The 17,023-nt window shown below is 57.3% G+C and overlaps 1 protein-coding gene across 1 annotated transcript in view; it reads left to right on the top strand.

Annotated features, from left to right (window-relative positions):
* The window catches only part of LOC148108166 (dual oxidase 1-like), a 33,584-nt gene extending 16,561 nt beyond the window's left edge, over positions 1–17,023 (top strand). Inside the window, 20 exon segments of the mRNA XM_087853891.1 lie at positions 1,419–1,650; positions 1,921–2,101; positions 2,257–2,432; positions 3,280–3,402; positions 4,369–4,438; positions 4,891–4,967; positions 5,079–5,179; positions 5,524–5,671; positions 5,674–5,700; positions 5,877–5,945; positions 5,948–6,006; positions 6,008–6,068; positions 6,619–6,718; positions 7,017–7,066; positions 8,462–8,589; positions 12,418–12,494; positions 12,496–12,569; positions 13,004–13,236; positions 13,482–13,640; positions 14,694–17,023. Coding sequence (XP_087710017.1) covers positions 1,419–1,650; positions 1,921–2,101; positions 2,257–2,432; positions 3,280–3,402; positions 4,369–4,438; positions 4,891–4,967; positions 5,079–5,179; positions 5,524–5,671; positions 5,674–5,700; positions 5,877–5,945; positions 5,948–6,006; positions 6,008–6,068; positions 6,619–6,718; positions 7,017–7,066; positions 8,462–8,589; positions 12,418–12,494; positions 12,496–12,569; positions 13,004–13,236; positions 13,482–13,640; positions 14,694–14,906 — 2,358 coding nt within the window. The 3' untranslated portion in view covers positions 14,907–17,023.

The raw sequence follows: 17,023 nt of genomic DNA, 5'->3' as shown, positions 1-17,023 counted from the left end.
AGCAATGGAGTTCAGAAAAGGTGCTGTGTCTTCAGGCCGCTGGACGGTCGTGGTTCGGGTCAGATTTGACGGAGACTTAAAAAGAGGTGAAAAATTGTTGGCTCAGAGGAAAGGAGCAGGAGGGACTGCACAGAGGTGTCTAGTAGAAGGGCAAAAAAATTAATGTTTGAGGAGAAGAAACAGGGTTGGCTGACTGGGGAGAGGATTCATGAGGGAAGTGACCATTTAATGGTCATTTACGACGTGCCGGGCACATGGCTTTTGTCATCTACTCCCCAAGCCAGTTGAACTTGAGTATGCACTGGAATGGAGGGACCTCCTCCCCAGGTGGGGAGACTCATTGCCAGGGCCGAGGCGGGGCCGGGGCACCTCTACTCGGCTATGGGGACCCTTGTGCTGGGGGCGCAAGGGGGTGCTACCATGTCTTAGGGGTAGCTGCAGCCCTCTCCGTCTGCACAGTGCTTCCAGGTTTCAAGACATTTTCCATACAGGGTCTCTTGTTGATTCTCACAATAGCCCTGTGAGATAAGTAGGGCACGTAAGAAAAATGAATGACAGACAACTGGTGCGACTCGCCTGAGGTCACACAGCGAGGGGGTGGCAGAGCTGGGACTGGAGCCCGATCTTCTGCCTCCAGCCCCAGGCTCTTTCCACTAAAGCTCCCTGTTTGGAGCAACGAGGTTTGCATCATGAAACCGCAGCCAGGCTTGGACTGGGGCCCCGGTTGACAGGCAGGCAGAACAGGTGCTGTGCCTGAGGCCTGTCTGCTTCCCTCACCCCCTGTTCTGATGCTGGGGCAGCCCCTGGGTGGGCTAAAGATAGCCCACCATGAGAATTCCCTTTTCCCAGCCCTACTTTTTCTCAGCTCAGCTGAGGCCTTTTCTCAGTCAAAACTCCTTTGGGTCTAAGAGCAAGCTCGCACTGATAAAAGGTCAGTTGACTCTGAGGCTGTGCTGATGTCTCAGCAATTCCGAAGGGAGGACTGTGACCTGGCCTGGAAGGGGCTAGGAAAGGGACAGTTGCCAGCAAACAAAGCCACTTCTCTCTCTTAGCCTGCCTCGTTTTCTCCGTGTGTTTACTTCCCTCTGTCTGGGTCTCTGAGCACTTGGAAGAACGTGGCAGGCCACAACTTCTGAGTTTTGTTGCGCTCAGGTCAAGACAGACCTGGGACCTCTTAGTCCCAATTCCAGATCATCTGCTTGGGTCAAGTGTGCATCCCTGGTGCAATCAGCTAACACAGAGGACTGGGGCTCTGTAGAACAAAAAGTCCCAGGGACCACCTGCAGGGCACGGGCAGGTGCTCAGGAGACAGGGTGCTGGGCAGACACCTGGAAAAGGTGGCTCCTACAAGCCTCAGCTGGACTTCAAATCAAGGAAACCCTGTCTCCTTCTCTCTCCCTCCCTCTGTTGCTGCCCAGGTGCAGGTGCTGGACATCGACCAGGTGGACGCAGGGACCCTGCCCCTGGACTCATCGCAGAAGGTACGGGAGGCCCTGACTTGCGAGCTGAGCAGAGCTGAGTTTGCCGAGTTCCTGGGCCTCAAGCCCCAGGCCATGTTTGTGGAGTCCATGTTCTCCCTGGCGGACAAAGATGGCAAGGTCTACCTGTCCTTCTGGGAGTTTCTGGACATCCTGGTGGTCTTCATGAAAGGTAGGGGAAAAGGAAGTGATCGTCCAGGTAGGAGAAGATGGAAGGGGCTAGAGATGAGGCTGGAGGGTAGCTGACCTGTTGGAGAAGGGGAAGTGCCGGGGCCTGGTCTCCAGCCACGGCAGACATCTGGGAGCACCCAGGTAGAGATCAGGAAGCAGAGTGACCCCTTGTTGTGATCAGCAGTGGGTCAGACTCATGTGAGGCCCCTTCTGGTCAGCCTGGGGTTTAGGCAGGTAGGTTGGGGCTCTCACGGGGTCCTCCTCCTCCCAGGCTCTCCTGAGGAGAAGTCTCGCCTTATGTTCCGCATGTATGGCTTTGATGGGAATGGTCTCATTTCCGAGGACGAGTTCATCAGGATGCTGAGGTTGGTCCTGTGGGATGGCCGGAAGAGTGGGCCAGGACAGGGCCTGCTGGGGGAAAGAAGTGGGGGCATGAAGGTGGGAGCAGGAGGGTAAAGAGCAGGGGCCATATAGCCGAAGACTATTATAACTAGGAGGGGGCCCTTCCTTGTGGGCTCCGAAGGCCTGGTGGGATGGCCAGTAGGCCCTCCTGTCCAGGCCTCAAGCTTCTTTTCAGGGCCCGATGGTTTCCCTCCCCCAACCCCAGGTCCTTCGTCGAGATCTCCAACAACTGCCTGTCCAAGGCGCAGCTGACGGAGGTGGTGGAGTCCACGTTCCGGGAGTCCGGCTTCCAGGATAGGGAGGAGCTGACGTGGGAGGACTTCCACTTCACGCTGCGGGACCATGACAGCGAGCTGCGATTCACACAGCTCTGCGTCAAAGGTGGGGGGCCTGGCCTTGGGGCCGACTGACGTAGCCATTAGACATAGCAGGCACAGTGCATCGGGCCCACCTGCTTTTAGGAGCCCACAGAAATGCTTTAATTCCTTTTAAAGTCAGAAGGATGAGTATAATAATAATAAATAGGTGATAATATATCCAGCCTGGATTATATCCTTCTATGTACCAACATGATTGTAAAAAATATTTATCTTTTATAAAGACACGTATATACTTTTTTTTTTTTAAGGGCGGAAGTGGTTTAGGAAGGTGACAGTGCCTAGGGCCCACAAAAGTCCTAATGCAGCTTTGCTCCCAGGGTGGGTGGGCAGGGTCAGGATGGGGTGGGGGACAACAGACAGAACTCTGCTTCTTCCAGCTCTCTGTCGAAGATCCCTGTGCCAGGTGCCCAGGACGGGGGTGGGATGGGGGGACAGTGTCTCCTTGTTACAGCCCTCTCCAGGCCATATTCACCTGAGCTAGGGTGTCTCCTGGCAGGGGGGGCTCTGGTCTTGTTTGCCTTTATATCCCTTGGCTGAGAGCTTGGTTAATGTTGCTTGAGTGCACGGAGACCCACTTCTCTTGTCCTTCCCCCTACTTCCTGTCCCACCTGTGTCTCAGGTGGGTGGAGGCTAGAGCCAGGGTGGGGAGGGGGCAGGTAGCAGGACTCTCTGTGGTCTACTCTGAGCTGTTACGGTGCCTTCACAGTTTCTCGCTGGGGCATGTGGAGACCAAACCCAGCCCCTCCTAGGATGACGAGAACTTGGGGGAGCTGAGCAGCCCAGATGTGGGAGAGGGGCGAGTTGGGCAGGACACCACTGCGGCTCTGGTGAGGGCTTCCATGTCCCAGGGCTGGAGGAGAACTACTGGAGTGCAGACCAGCACTCCTGGTTCTTCAGCCTCTCACTTTTCCCAGGCAGCCAGGGCAGTAGGCACCTGGGCCCGAGGGCTGAGCAGGGGCAGGTGTCCGGAGGTGAGCCCGGGCCAGAGTCCTGGGACCACTCAGCCCCTGGGGTGGAGGACCAGGCTGGGGGAGTGAGGATTATGCGGAAGGGTAGCTTTGAGTCCTGTTTTGTTTTGCTTTTAATTGTTGTTGTGCCTTGTTGTTTCGTTCAGATTTTACTATGAGACATTTCGAATGTTCCTACAGAAAAGGAACAAGAATAGCGCAGGAAGCACCCCTTTCCCCGGTCACCTAGATCTCCCCGTTCACCTGCCTTTGGTTACCATGTTGCCGCATTTGCTGCTGGTTGAAATCTGACGGATAAATATCCATACTTTGTTGTAAACATTCTGATTGTATGAAATTCACCTTAATCACTTGTGCCCCCTGGGCTGGAGACCAGGGTAGTCGTCAAGATTAGTTTAGCACTCGGAAGTGACCTGGACATTCCCGGGCTTCCTGTGAGAACATGGCTTTGCAGCTCAGTCCCGCCCTCCCCTGCAACGCTCGGGCCGGACAGAGAGGAACAGGTGGCTCAAGGGAGAGTACTTCCCCCCAACATACTATTATGAACATTTTTAAACACAGGAAGGTGGAAAGAATTTCATGGTGATCCCATAAATGCGCCACCCAGAACTACATTTAATTCCCAGGAGGCTTTAAGCTGGAGGGTTTAGCAGGGTTTTTGTGGCAGAATGGTCTCAGCAGGCAGGTGGCACAGTTTCTGAACTCTACCCCACAAGCCTGATACCAGTCCCAGGAGTGGGCTGAAGGTGGACACACATCCAGGGGACACTGTCTGGCCAACAAATTCAGGCCTTCTCCCTGCCCCCTCATGGCTGGGTCTAGCTCCCACTGGGGGAGCAGGCTGGGGCTGGGGCACCCAAAGGCAAGGGTACTGGCCGAGGACCCTCTACAGTATGGACATGGGGTGAGTGCCAGGTCTTCCTGGGCTCTGGGCCCTGAGCTGTTCCCGAGATCAGCTCTGTGTTACAGGGGTAGAGGTGCCTGAAGTCCTCAAGGACCTGTGCCGGCGAGTCTCCTACATCAGCCTGGAAAAGATCTGGTGAGCCCTGATCTGGGAATGTTGGAGGGAGGGCTGGGGTTGGGGGGGTTGCCTTTTCTCTCCCCAGAATGCCTGGGATCAGGGCCCTACCAGCCTATGTAGTGTCTTTATGCAAATTAGAAAAAAGGGCTCCTTGCTGTAGGCAGACACGGCCCTGTACCAGCAAGAGCAGAGAGCCTGCTGGACTTCGGCACCCACCTGCTGCCAGGGTCAGATGCCCTTGTGAAGGACACAGCTTGTATGTGTGTCCCTAGGATCTAACTCATTCTCTCTCCAGGTCTCTGTGGGAAGTCTGCTGGCCCCTGGCTGAGAGCTCTGACCCCTCCTCAGCAGAGTGGGTCTGAAGAGAGACCAGGGGCAGCGAGGATCCAGTGGTTCAGGTGGCCGGAATCCTCTCTCTTTCATTCCTGTCCTAGTCCCTCCCCTAGAGTGAGCGCTCGCTGTCCCCACAGCAACGCTGACGTGGAGCGGACAGCACAGAGACTGCAGTGCCCCACGGACACAGACCCCCCCCGGAGATTCGACAGAGGTTTGGCAAGAAGTACGCCTGCTCCTCTCCTTGAGTTCATGCATCCCGTTAGCGTGCAGGGCTGCGGGCAGGATGAGCAGTTCACGCCCGAGCAGACCACAGTCTGACAAGGTGGCTGCCACACTGATAATCACCATGTCCCACCGATGAATGTTGTGACAGTGGTCAGAGCAAGGAGCTTCGGAGCTCAAGGAAGTGCTCACCTCTGCCTGGTAAGTCAAGGCAGGCTTCCTGGAGGGGGTGACTTCTGCGCTTCCAGTAAAGGGTGAGAACAGAGCAGGGTGAGAATGGGGAGCTGCAGACTGGGAGGGGAGAGGGCTGTCTGAGTGTGAGTGGGACCTGGGCTAGAGGGACTGCGTTCCCTGGGACGAACTGACGCAGTGAGCACTGCAAGGCTGTCCCTACTCTGACGGCCTTGTCAGAGGAGTGTGGTAGGGCTTTTGGGGTCTGAACCCTGCTTGGCTTGAGCAACTTGGTGCCCTTTCTCTGCTCCTGGGAGGCGGGTTGCACTGGGAGGGGGGGGTTCGTAGCCAGAGCCGAGACTTCCTGTCCCCAGGGTAGCATCATTCCAGCCCCTGCTGTTCACGGAGGCCCCCGGGAGAAGTTTCAGCGCAGCCGGCACCACCAGACCTTGCAGCAGTTCCAGCGCTTCATCGAGAACTACCGCCGCCACGTCGGCTGCGTGGCTGTGTTCTGCGCCATCAGCGGGGGCCTTTCCTGGAGCGGGCCTGCTGTGAGTGTGGGCAGCCCCAGGGTCGGGGCTCCCGTGGGTGCATGGGGCCTGCTTGAACGGAGGCTGCAGAAGGGGCCTGCGTGAAGGGGTGGTGGCCAGGGCGGGCCCTTGACCCGCCTCAGCGGCGCTCTCTCCTCTGCACTGCTCCCCTCTTACCCGCCTGGGCTCCCCGACAGACTATGCTTCTGGGGCTCACCGCATGGGCATCACGGACACCACCCGTGTGGGCATCATCCTGTCCCGGGGCCGGCCGCCAGCATCTCCTTCATGTTCTCCTGCGTCCTGCTCACCACGTGCCGCAGCCTGCATCACCTTCCTGCGAGAGACCTTCCATTGGCTCATTGCCTCCGTGGCCATCGTCCTCACAGGCAGGGCCCGGGAGTCCCAGGGCTTCTGTTCGTGTCCTCCTGCCCCTGCTGCCTGCCCCTCCTCTCTTTTGTGCTTGAGTGTGAGTCCTAGATGTCCTTCTCAGAAGGATGCAGCTGGCCCGCAGTGGTGTGAAGTGAGCCCAGGAGCCCCCCACCCCGCCCCTTCCTGGTGCCTCTTCCCATGCTTTCAGGGCCACCTCCTCAGCCTCCAGCTGACAAGTTAGCAACAGCCCAGAACATGGGCACATCATGTGTGATCTCTCCCAGTTTTTATGTTGGAAAACATACTCTGTGAGAGAAACCCAAAGAATGAACTTCTAATGGTATAATTTCAGACTCCTGTGGCTGGGCTCATGGATGGTATATATGGGGCTCAGCAGGGGTGGGGAGGGACAGGAGGATGGCTAGAGACCAGAAGTGCAGACCCCGAGGGTCCTTCTTCAGGCCCCCAAGGCTGGGTGGCTGGAGTCCCCAACCTTGGGCTGGATGGGTTGAGCACCCCCACCAGGCTGCCCCCTGGCTCACTCCCACCCTGTCTGGCCTTCCTTAGTCTTGCACAGTGCGGGCCATGTGGTAAATGGGTACCTGTTCTCCGTCAGCCCGCTCAGCGTCCTTTCCTGCCTCTTCCCTGGACTCTTCCGTGACGACGGGTGAGTGAGTGGGCTACTGTGTGCATGTGTGTGTGTGTGTGTGTGTGTGTGTGTGTGTGTGTGTGTGTGAGTCAATGTGGGGGGATCCTTTATGGATGGAAAGAAGCAAATTCTCTTGGCTCAGAGGAGAGTGTCACCTTCCAGGCAATGGGACAGACAATGACCAGCCAGAGCCCTGACCCCGAGTGGGCAGAAAGGGAGACTGGTGCCTGGGTTGAGGTGTTTCCTCTGGAGGATTCTTTCTGGAAGTCCCAGGCATCTCCTCTCAGCATCCTTGCTTGCTTTCCCTTCTTCACAGGTCTGAGTGTCCCCAGAAGTATTACTGGTGGTTCTTCCAGACTGTGCTAGGTGAGAGCCCTCCCTGCTCTGAATTTCTGGGTCTGGCTCTGAGCTCTGAGCTCCGGGTTCTATCTGCCATGAGGCAGCCCAGTAGCACTCACTCGGGTCTCACGGTGGGCCAGGCTCTGCCCTCTGGTCCTGACAACTCTGCTGGGAAGTAGGAGCCTCTGCTCTCTAGTCCTTCTCTTGGGAGCTTGGCTGGGCTCCTGCCCCAACTCGGAACATCCTTCTTCCGTGGAATGAGAATGGACCCCCTCTCCCCCTGCCCCAACCTACACACCTACCGTGACAGTGGCTTGGAGGAATGCCGTGTCCCAGCAGCACGGTGGAGGGACCAGGCTCGTCAAACTAGGCAGAGACCCCCACCCCTTGTAGTCCGTCTTGACCAGGGCTGTTGAGGGACGTATTCCTTACTCCCCATAATCACCCATTTTAGAGCTATTAGCTGTGAATCTGTTCAAAAGCTTCTTGAACCTATTTATATTTTCAGTCTGTTTCCTCCTTGGCATAATACATTTTCTACGCTCCTCTCCGTGAAACACGGCATTTTTTTTAATCCTAAAACAACCTGCTCTGAACTTCAGAGTGCTTGCTAATTCTTGCGCACTGGGATTTAGTGGATAAGGCTGTGTTGAGGCCCTCCTCTCTGTTCAGGCCTTTACAGGCTTTGGTTAGAGCCCTTCTTAACCTCTGCTTTTCCAGACTGCAGGGCTCTAATCTTCTTAATTTCTGCCTCCCTCCTCCTCGATCACTTGAGGGGCCGTTCTCTGGCCCCTCACTCGTGTCCTGACTCTAGTACTGCTCTCTCGTGTACCCCAGGCCTGGGATCTCCTGTGAGAGGAGGGTCCTCCCGCCAACCCTGGGCTGAACCCAGGGGGCTCGGGTGGTCGCACTTCCTCACTAATGGCGCCACTGCTCATGCTGTGGGAGCCAAGTCGGGGGCTAGGGGGACGTAGACCGAGTCTTGACTCCGTGGGGGCAGGGCCTGCAATGTCCAAAGTCTGACCCAGAGGGCCCAGAGCAGGTGCCCCGCACGTTCAGTCCATCAGCACCGGTGTAGACGAGGCCCACAGGGGGCGAGCCCTACAGAAGGCGCTAGGATCCCGTGCTGAACCAGCAGCCTGGTCCCTGTTCTTGTGGGCCTGACAGTCAGGGAAGTGACAGACAAAGAACGAATGACACCGGTCCTTGAAAAAGAACAATCGGGACAAGGTGTTGGAGGGATGAGCAGAGTCTGTTGAAATAAAAGGCACTGTGATCAGTGGTGTGGGGAGAGAAGAACAGAGGAGAAGCCTGGGCTTCCGTGGCCCCCACCCAGAGCAGTGAAGTGGAATGGGACCCTGACCCACGGCAGCCCCAGCACAGCCCCGCTCCTCGGCCCTTCACCCCGCGTTCATTTTGCAGGCCTCACGGGGGTGCTGCTGCTCCTGGTCCTGGCCATCGTGTATGTCTTCGCCTCCCACCACTTCCGGCGCCGCAGCTTCCGGGGCTTCTGGCTGACCCACCACCTCTACGTCCTGCTCTCCGGGCTGGTGAGGGCTGTCGGGGTCTTGGCAGGATGATCCCAGGGAGGCCATGAGGGCTGAGACATCCGTTCTCCGTCCCCTCAGTCATTTCAGGAATCCCCTCCACTTCTCACATCACAGCTGGAGAGGATAGTGTAGGCCTGTCAAGCAGATGGACCCCGGGCTGCAGCGCTTGGAAGATGGGTGCCCGGCATGGGGCTGGCAGTAGCAGCCCTATCAGGCTGGTCGCTTCCTTGCAGACACCCCCGCATCATTTCTGCCCAGCCGGTCATTCCCCAGTTCCGGTGGCTGGTGTGAGCTCCAGGGTTGACCGCCCACTTTCAAGGGAGCAGCACACTTTTTTTTTTTTTAGAGAAGTCTATCTTAATTCTGTTCTGCCACTTTTGTTCTGATCCTGTTTCCTGGGGTGTCTGCACCCCACTCAGCAAAGTGCCACTTGTAGAGTCAACGAGCTTGCTCAAAACATCTTCACTTGGACTGTTGATGAGATGGATTTTTAAGAGTCTACCTGTTCCCTTTCCTTCTCCTTAAGCTCCTGCCTCCCTTCCTTCACATTCCCTCCCTTCCCTCGTCCTCCTGTTCCCTTTACCTTCCCTGGGTTTGCCGTCAGGTGCGCCAGCTAGTTAGTTCCAGAGGGACTCTCATCTGTGCTTGGCCTGCCTTCCTCATGGATACAGGCGGTTCCCTAAAGAGCACCCGAGGGTCCTGCTGAGAAGCTAAACTAAGTCCCAAGGCCCCAGCGTCCCCACCAACGATACTTGCCCGTCAGCCTTCAGAAGCGCAGAGCCCAGATGGTTGCCATCTGTCACCTGGCTCCAGGCAGAACTGCACACGGTCCTGAAACAGAGGGCGAGTCCATCATGGCCTGGGTCAAGCTGGCACCTGTGGGATGCCCTGCGTCCTCCAGGTGCAGTTCTGTCCTCAGTCATCAGACGGTCTGTTTCCATGTTGCTGAGGCTCAGCACTTCACGGTTCTGAAGAGGACTACCCGGCCTCGGCTTAGGTCGTTTCCTAGAACTGATGTTTGTTTCCAGAGAAATCTCTGCCTTCTTTGGAAGCTGAGGCTGATTTATCCCTCCCTACCCATCCCTGCTAGGGTGGAGCGCTAGCTCCCCGGTTACTGTTTCTGTTAGGGGTGGAGATGATGTTCTTGTTCCTGGTGAAAAAGCAGCTGAGCTCAATGGGAGACCCGGAAGAGTGGCCACACTGGCTCCCTGAGACCAAGACCCCCTTCTGACTTATCCCTGGGTTTGGGGGGTCCCTGGGGTTCAGAGCCTCCCTTCCTGCCAGCAGGGAAGTCAGCAGCTCAGAAAGGTGCAGGACCCTCTGCTGGGCAACCCAACCCTGGCCGCTAGGGACAGTCTCACCTGGGGGATATCAGGGCCAAAACACCCGCCTCCTCCCCATTTACCCTTGGTGTGTCCGCTTGACTTGGGGCAGAAAGAGAAGCGACAAGTAAAGGACCCAGTGTGGAGCCGGCCCTGCAGAAGGCTGTCCGGGCTCCCGACCCAGGCAGAAGCGGGCAGGGCCGGCACAGCGGGAGCTGAGCTGGCGGCAGCCCCCCAGCTCCTCAGCCAACCGCGGGTCTGCAGCAGTTCTGGGGTTTAAAAGCAGAGCCAACACCAAATGGGACGTGTAAACAGAGCAGTATGAGGCCACCCAGACGTCGTTCTCAGCCTGGTTAGATGCTCAGAAAGCCTTGGGGGTGGGGGTGGGCTCCATAATGAAAGAGGAACCTGGGGGGACCGGAGCCAGTTCAGAGAAGAGCCCAGAGAGGTTTAAGTTAGTCCTGTGGGCAAAGGAACACGAAGCTGGGGAAAGGCAGAGCGGACTGAGGAGCCAGAGTTCAGTTTAACAGTTATCTGTCGAAGGGTCTAGTACACAGTTGTTCGGTGCTACGTACTAGTTTGGGGGAGGAGGGGGAGACTCGAAGCTCTGCCCTGGAGAACTTAGGATTTGGGGTAGAGATAAGTGCCGTGCACTTGCCTTGATCAGAATGAGCAGACAATACAGGATTCATGCTGAGCTGAGTGCTGCAAACAGTGATTTCTAGCAGCTCACTGAAGGGAGTTTCATTCGGGCCAAACTGGTTAGGGAAGACTTTGGGGAGAAGATGGGACTGGAGCCAAGAGTTAAGGAGAGGTAAGCTAAGATCCGACAGGGCAGAGTGCAATCCGAAGAGCATTCCAGGTAGAAGAAAGGGCACGAGCACGGGTGCAGAGGTGGAAATGAGGATAGTGTATTCAGGGCGCAAAGGCCTGGCTGTGGGTGGCCCCAGGGTATTAGGTGGTGGCAGGACCCGTGCGGCTGCGGGGGCAGCCGAGGGGCCATGCCACACGGGACAGCATAGACTGAGGAGTGCAGAGAGTGAGAAAATCAGGTTTGGGCAACATGTAGGATCAGGGCTGGGAGAAGGAACAGAGAGCCAGTGGAGGAGATGGAAAGCGAGTGGCCCCAGAGACGCAGCAGACGAGGCAAGGAGCAGGCGGTTGCTAGTGCCACAGACGGCCAGCCCTGGGAGCAAATGAAAGGAGACCTTCATGGGATGGGTGAGCCCCCAGTGAGCAGGTCCTGAGAAGAGGTGGAGGCAGGAGCCAGACTGACCAGACTTAGGAACAAGCAAATGGGAAGTATGGGGGCAAATCATGTCTGACCATGTTAGACCAGCTTGTTGGGGAAAGGACCAGAGCTAAACAAGTATTCAGTTATTTCATGGAAATACAATTCCATGGAAAACAATTACGTCAGTTATTTAATGGAAAAGGGGGCCTGGTTATGTGTTTTTAGTCTCCAAAGGGAGAGGGTAAATTGGAGGAACTCCTTTTACTAACTCAGCAGTTATTGAGTGCCTGCTGTGTGCCAGGCGGCAACGGCCAAGAGCTGAGAGTACGGTGGCAAAAACAAAAGACACATACACACTCCGGTGGGGAGCATGTCAATGAATGAAGAAGCAACGTGAGTGTGGGGGATGACAAATGCTGACAGGAAGTAACTGGGAGATATGCCAGAGGACCCAGGGAAGGCCTGAGGAGGGGGTGTTTCTGCTGAGCCCTGACAAATGAGATAGAGGGGGGCGCCTGGGGGGCTCAGTTGGCTAAGCCTCTGCCTTCGGCTCAGGTCATGATCCACCCCTGGGTCCTGGGATCGAGCCCCACATCAGGCTCTCCGCTCAGCGGGGAGTCTGCTCTTCCCTCTCCCTCTGTTCCTCCCCATTGCTCACGCTCACGCTCTTGGTCTCTTTCAAATAAATTTTTAAAAAATGAGACAGAGGTAGCCAGGGCAAGAAGCAGGGAGGGGGCATTCCTGGGAGAGGGAGCAGTGGGTGCCCAGGGCCTGAAGCAGAAAGGACTTGCCGTGTTTGAAGAACAGGGAGGCGGAAACGCTGGCAGGCAGAGGCCAGAGCATCTCGAGGCCTTGTGGTATAATGGGAAGTCCACTAAGGCCGGTTACACTGCGACGGCGTGATAAAATGAACTTCAGAAAGTCGCAGTGGCTGCCTTGAAGACAATGGGTCACGGTGGGGCAACCCCCTAGAAGACGAGCTGGGAGGCTACTGCAGGAGACCAGGCGAGAGTCAAGGTGGCTGGTTCAGGATGGTGCCAGGAAGGCGCAAATAGTCTCACTCATCGTGGACGATCTGCAGGATGGGCTTGGGGTTGGGAGTGGTTAGATTTGGGGACCTGGAGGGAGCGTGGTACACGGAGAGGTGGGGACGGAGGGTGCCCGTGGGGTGGGCTGGGGTGGGTGGAGGGTGCAAGGGGCTAAGGCCCGAGTCGGTCACAGACACTGTTGTGGGTGTGACTTGGTCTGAGCCGAATTCTTCACTCTATCCAGCTCATTGTCCACGGCAGCTTCGGCCTGCCGCAGCTGCCCCGTTTCCACATCTTCTTCCCGGTCCCGGCACTCATCTATGGGGGACAAGCTGGTGAGCCTGAGCCGGAAGAAGGTGGAGATCAGCGTGGAGAAGGCCGAGCTGCTGCCTTCAGGCACCAGGCCTGCAGGCTGTCAGGGACCAGCTGGGTAGTGCTGAGAAAGCCCACAGGGCAGGGGCAGAGCCTGGACCTTGCAATCCGTTGGTCTGGCCCAGTGGAGTTGGCAGGGGCCTTGAGGCGGCAGCGATGAGGGAGCTGGCAAGCAAAGCTCTTGGCCGGGGGACCCGAGCCTCTCTCACAACAGAGGGAGGAGGAGCCCGGGCCAGGTTGCTCCTTTCCCTGCTGACCACCAGCACCAGCGCTGCATTGCCCCTCCGCAGGGTGGACATGGCCAGAGGGGAGTAATGCCTTCTGATGGGGAGAGGCCTTGGCATATTCCAGAAGGAGAGCTGAGGCTGCGGGGGGGGGGGGGGGGAGGGGGATCTTTCTGGAGGCCACAGGGTTGCTGGGTCCTGGATAGCAGCCTCCTGCCCACTTCCTTTCCTCAGGAGTGACCCACCTGCAGTTCCAGCGGCCCCAAGGCTTTGAGTACAAGTCAGGACAGTGGGTGCGGATCGCCTGCTTGGCTCTGGGGACCACTGAGTACCACCCCTTCACGCTGACTTCTGCACCCGATGAGGACACGCTCAGCCTGCACATCCGAGCAGCAGGGCCCTGGACCACTCGGCTCAGAGAGATCTACTCACCTCCAACGGGAGGTGGCTGTGCCAGATACCCGAAGGTGACCAGACACATACCGGATGAGCTACCCGCCCCCACATCCCCTTAGCAGGCCTTGGCCCCGCAGCCCCGGGCTGCCCACTGTGTTCCTCCCCTCCCAGTCCAGAGACTGGCCATTCCAGGTAATGCCACGGCACCCCCTCTCTCCTCACTCCATAAACATACCTGCCTTCCCTGCCTCCCATTTCTAGCTTCAGAGCTATTGTGGTGGCGGAGCTTAACTCAGACCCACTCCTTCTCCTGCAGCTGTACCTTGATGGACCATTTGGAGAGGGCCACCAGGAATGGCATAAGTTTGAGGTCTCAGTGCTGGTGGGAGGGGGCGTTGGAGTCACCCCCTTTGCCTCCATCCTCAAAGACCTGGTCTTCAAATCATCAGTCAGCTGCCAAGTGTTCTGTAAGAAGGTGAGTGCCCTCTCCTCCTGCTGACCCCTGGCCCCTGCTCCCTATCACTGTGTCCGTCTCTGCCTGTCTCTCCTGCCTCTGTTCTTGGCCTGACCCCAGAGGGGTCTGATATCCTCGGACCCTAAAGAACAGAGTTGGAGAGGGGTAAAGAAACCCACTCTGTCGTACAGAGGAGGCCAGCCCCTGAAGGGAGCCTTGTCAGGTTGGGAGAAGGAAGGGAACACTTGGGGTGGGGCAGTGAAACCTGCTCTGCTTTCAAGAGGAAGAAGAGGGGAGGTGGCGAGGCAGGGCTGGTGGGCTGGGTTAGTTGCAGGAACACAGCCCAGGCCCTCAGGCCCCCTCTATCCCGGGTCCCTTCACCCCAGCCCGGACCTGGTAGCAGGCCCCTGCTTGTCTCTCTGGGCCTGGCAGGTGAGTCGGGGGCACAGGAACGCAGCAGGCAGAGGCCAAGCCCACGTACTGTCGGCATTCAGAGGGTGACAGGCAGCTCCCCCGCTCCTCTGTCCATGCCGGCTCTGCCTCTGCTTCTTAACCCACACGGCCCCACTTCAGCCTCTTCAGAAGCGGGAGGTCGGTCCCTCTATGGCAGCTTCTATCCTCCGGCTCTCTCTTTGAGCCCATTCCCATCTGCCCCGGGCAGCCAGCTGGGTCTTCCCTCAGGCTGTTCTGTGACATGCCCCTTAGTGGAACCCTATCCCTCTGGGCTGGGGTTGGTTGGGAGCCCAGCAGCCTGTGGAGGGCCCGTTGCAGGGAGTGGAACGGCAGGCTCTGTGTGAAAAAGCCGCTTCCCACCCCATCGGACCTTCAGCTCACTTGACATGTGTCCTTTTTCATCACCCCAGGTTATCACTCCCTTCTCTCTCTCCATGCCTGGGGTAAGTCCATCTCCCGCCCAGAGCCTGGCCCTGGGGCCCCCCCGCAACACTCCATTCCCCAGAGTGTCTGGGGAGAGGCACAAGCTGACAGAGACAGGAAGAGTTCTATTGCTGTGGGGATCCCGGGGATATAGGGAGCCTGAGCTTAGCCAGGTCCTGAACTCCCCTGTGTCCCCAGATCTACTTCATCTGGGTGACGAGAACCCAGCGGCAGTTTGAGCGGATGGCTGACGTCATCCGAGAGGTGGAGGAGAATGACCGTCAGGACCTGGTGTCCGTGCACACCTACGTCACCCAGCTGGCTGAGAAGTTTCACCTCAGGACCACCATGCTGGTGGGTCAGGGACGGCCAGGCGGGGCGACTAGGTGGGTCGATGGGTTGGCTGGGTGAGGCTCAGATGGCCAGGGCAGGTGGGCGGACAGCCAGGTTCAGACGGCAGGAGGCACAGAGATGGTAGTCCCGATTTTCAGCCTCCAGTTCCCTCCCCACCCCATTCTCTGTCTCCTGGGCTGCAGGCTGGCTTGGGCTAGGCACGGACCCTGACTGTCCTTGGCCTGACCTGCCTCTGTGCCCCCAGTACATCTGTGAGCGGCACTTCCAGAAGGTGCTGAACCGGAGTCTGTTCACGGGCCTACGCTCCATCATGCACTTTGGCCGCCCCCCCTTCGAGCCCTTCTTCAAGTCCCTGCAGGAGGTCCACCCACAAGTCAGTCCACCCCATATCAAGGTTCTCCTGGCCTTTATCACCTGAGGTCTAAGCAAACCTCCCAACCCAGCTCCAGGAGGGAAGGAACTGCTGATAAGAACTCATCACCCAAGAGATAAGTGGGGAGAATGGAATGGAAAAACAGTAGCGGTCACTCTGAGGGGCTCAGGGGGAAGCAGCAACAGGGACTCGCCACTTCTAAAGCCATGGTGCCTGTCCAGAAGGAACAGCTCAGTTCATCCTTATGATAAACTCAAAGCTATTCTTACCATGAATACTGAGCCGGCCCTCACCCGAGACGCTGATCTTTACCGTGAACACTGGGCTAGCCACTGCTCTGGTAAATAATGGCCTAGCCCTCAATGAGACAGTAAGCTAGCCTTTAACTTGAACGCTGATTAACCCAGCCCCTGTCAGAAACACTGATCCTTTACCCCAAATGCCTTGGAGAGGGGGGAGGGTGGACCCACACAAAGCAAGGCTACCAAAGCTGAGCTAGACGCACACACCGAGCCAGCCCTCACCACACAGGGTGCGAAGCGAACCTTTATCAGAAACATGGAAGGAGTCCCCACCAAGGACTCTTGCCTGTCTTTCCATGAACACTGAGCTAGGCTTCACGTTTCCTTCCCCTAACAGGTCCGGAAGATTGGGGTGTTTAGCTTGGGGTGTTTAGCCCTGGCATGACCAAGAATGTGGAAAAGGGCTGTCAGCTCATCAACAAGCAGGACCGGACTCACTCCTCCGACCATTATGAGAACTTCTAGGCCTCCTGGCCAGGAGCTCTTCCCATTGCCCAGCTGAGCAGAGGTTTGGGCCCACACCTCGCTCTATATTTCCTATTTCTGACTCTCTGCCTCCTCCCCATTCCTACCTCTCATCCCTGGTCCAGGTGGCCATGGTCAGTCACCCCATACGGGTTCAGAGACCCCCAAGTGCAGACTGTCTCAGCTTGGAGAAGCGGGGGGCACTGTCTAGGAAACGGAGCCTGGGAGGTAGGAGAGCTATTGTTACTTTGGGGCAAAGTGACACCTCTTCTTCCAAACTAAGAAAAAGCCTCAAAAGACTGGAGCTGACAAGCAGTGTGTATGTGCACTAGGGGGCTGTGGGCCTAAGGACGGAGTGGGAGCACAGATGCTGGCATCTTGGAACTCCTCCCCCAAAGCCTCCCCCTCCTCTAGGCTCCCCACTGTCAAAAGGGCTGGCAAATGCCTTGGGGTGGGCTAGAGGCTGGGCCCACAGAGAGAAATCTACAGGAACCCCCTCAGCATCCTAGCCTAACAGCACAACTGATTTCTCCCCAGTTTTTAAACATGTGCTGTAGTCAGAATCTGGCCCAATATCTACGTCGTGCTCCTCAGGCCTTGTCTCTTCTTCCCACTGCAATAGTCTCCTTTACAAACAAACCACTTTTCTGCCCTCTGGTTTTCTTTATTCTGCCCCAGGATGGGGGTAGGCGCTGGCAAAGGAAGCTACTAACCAGCCAACTCACCCAGGCTGCTGCAGACAGTGTTCTGAACCTGCCAGCATCTACCGAATAAAGGAACCAGCCCAAGGCCGAGGGCTTTAGCTGGAGACCCCTTTCCCAGCTCAGGGGCACCCTTCCTGACCCAGGCCTCTCAGGGTGGCTCGTGTGGGGCTTCTCAAGCCTGACCAGGAAGGGCAGAGAGAGAAGGGATGGGAGTTCTGGAGAAGGTGGGCAGGGCACAAAGTGCGGGTGTGCGTGGCAGGACAGAGCAGGAGCCAGAGTTGGCCTGGCTGGCTCCAGGACCTCTGAGCAACAGCAGTGGACCACCCGTGC

Source organism: Ursus americanus, chromosome 22, assembly GCF_024610735.1.
Source record: "Ursus americanus isolate L20-20 chromosome 22, mUrsAme1.1.p, whole genome shotgun sequence".
NCBI classification, from domain to species: Eukaryota; Metazoa; Chordata; class Mammalia; order Carnivora; family Ursidae; genus Ursus; species Ursus americanus.
Note: the sequence above shows the minus strand (reverse complement) of the source record. Positions and strands in the feature narration are given on the sequence as shown.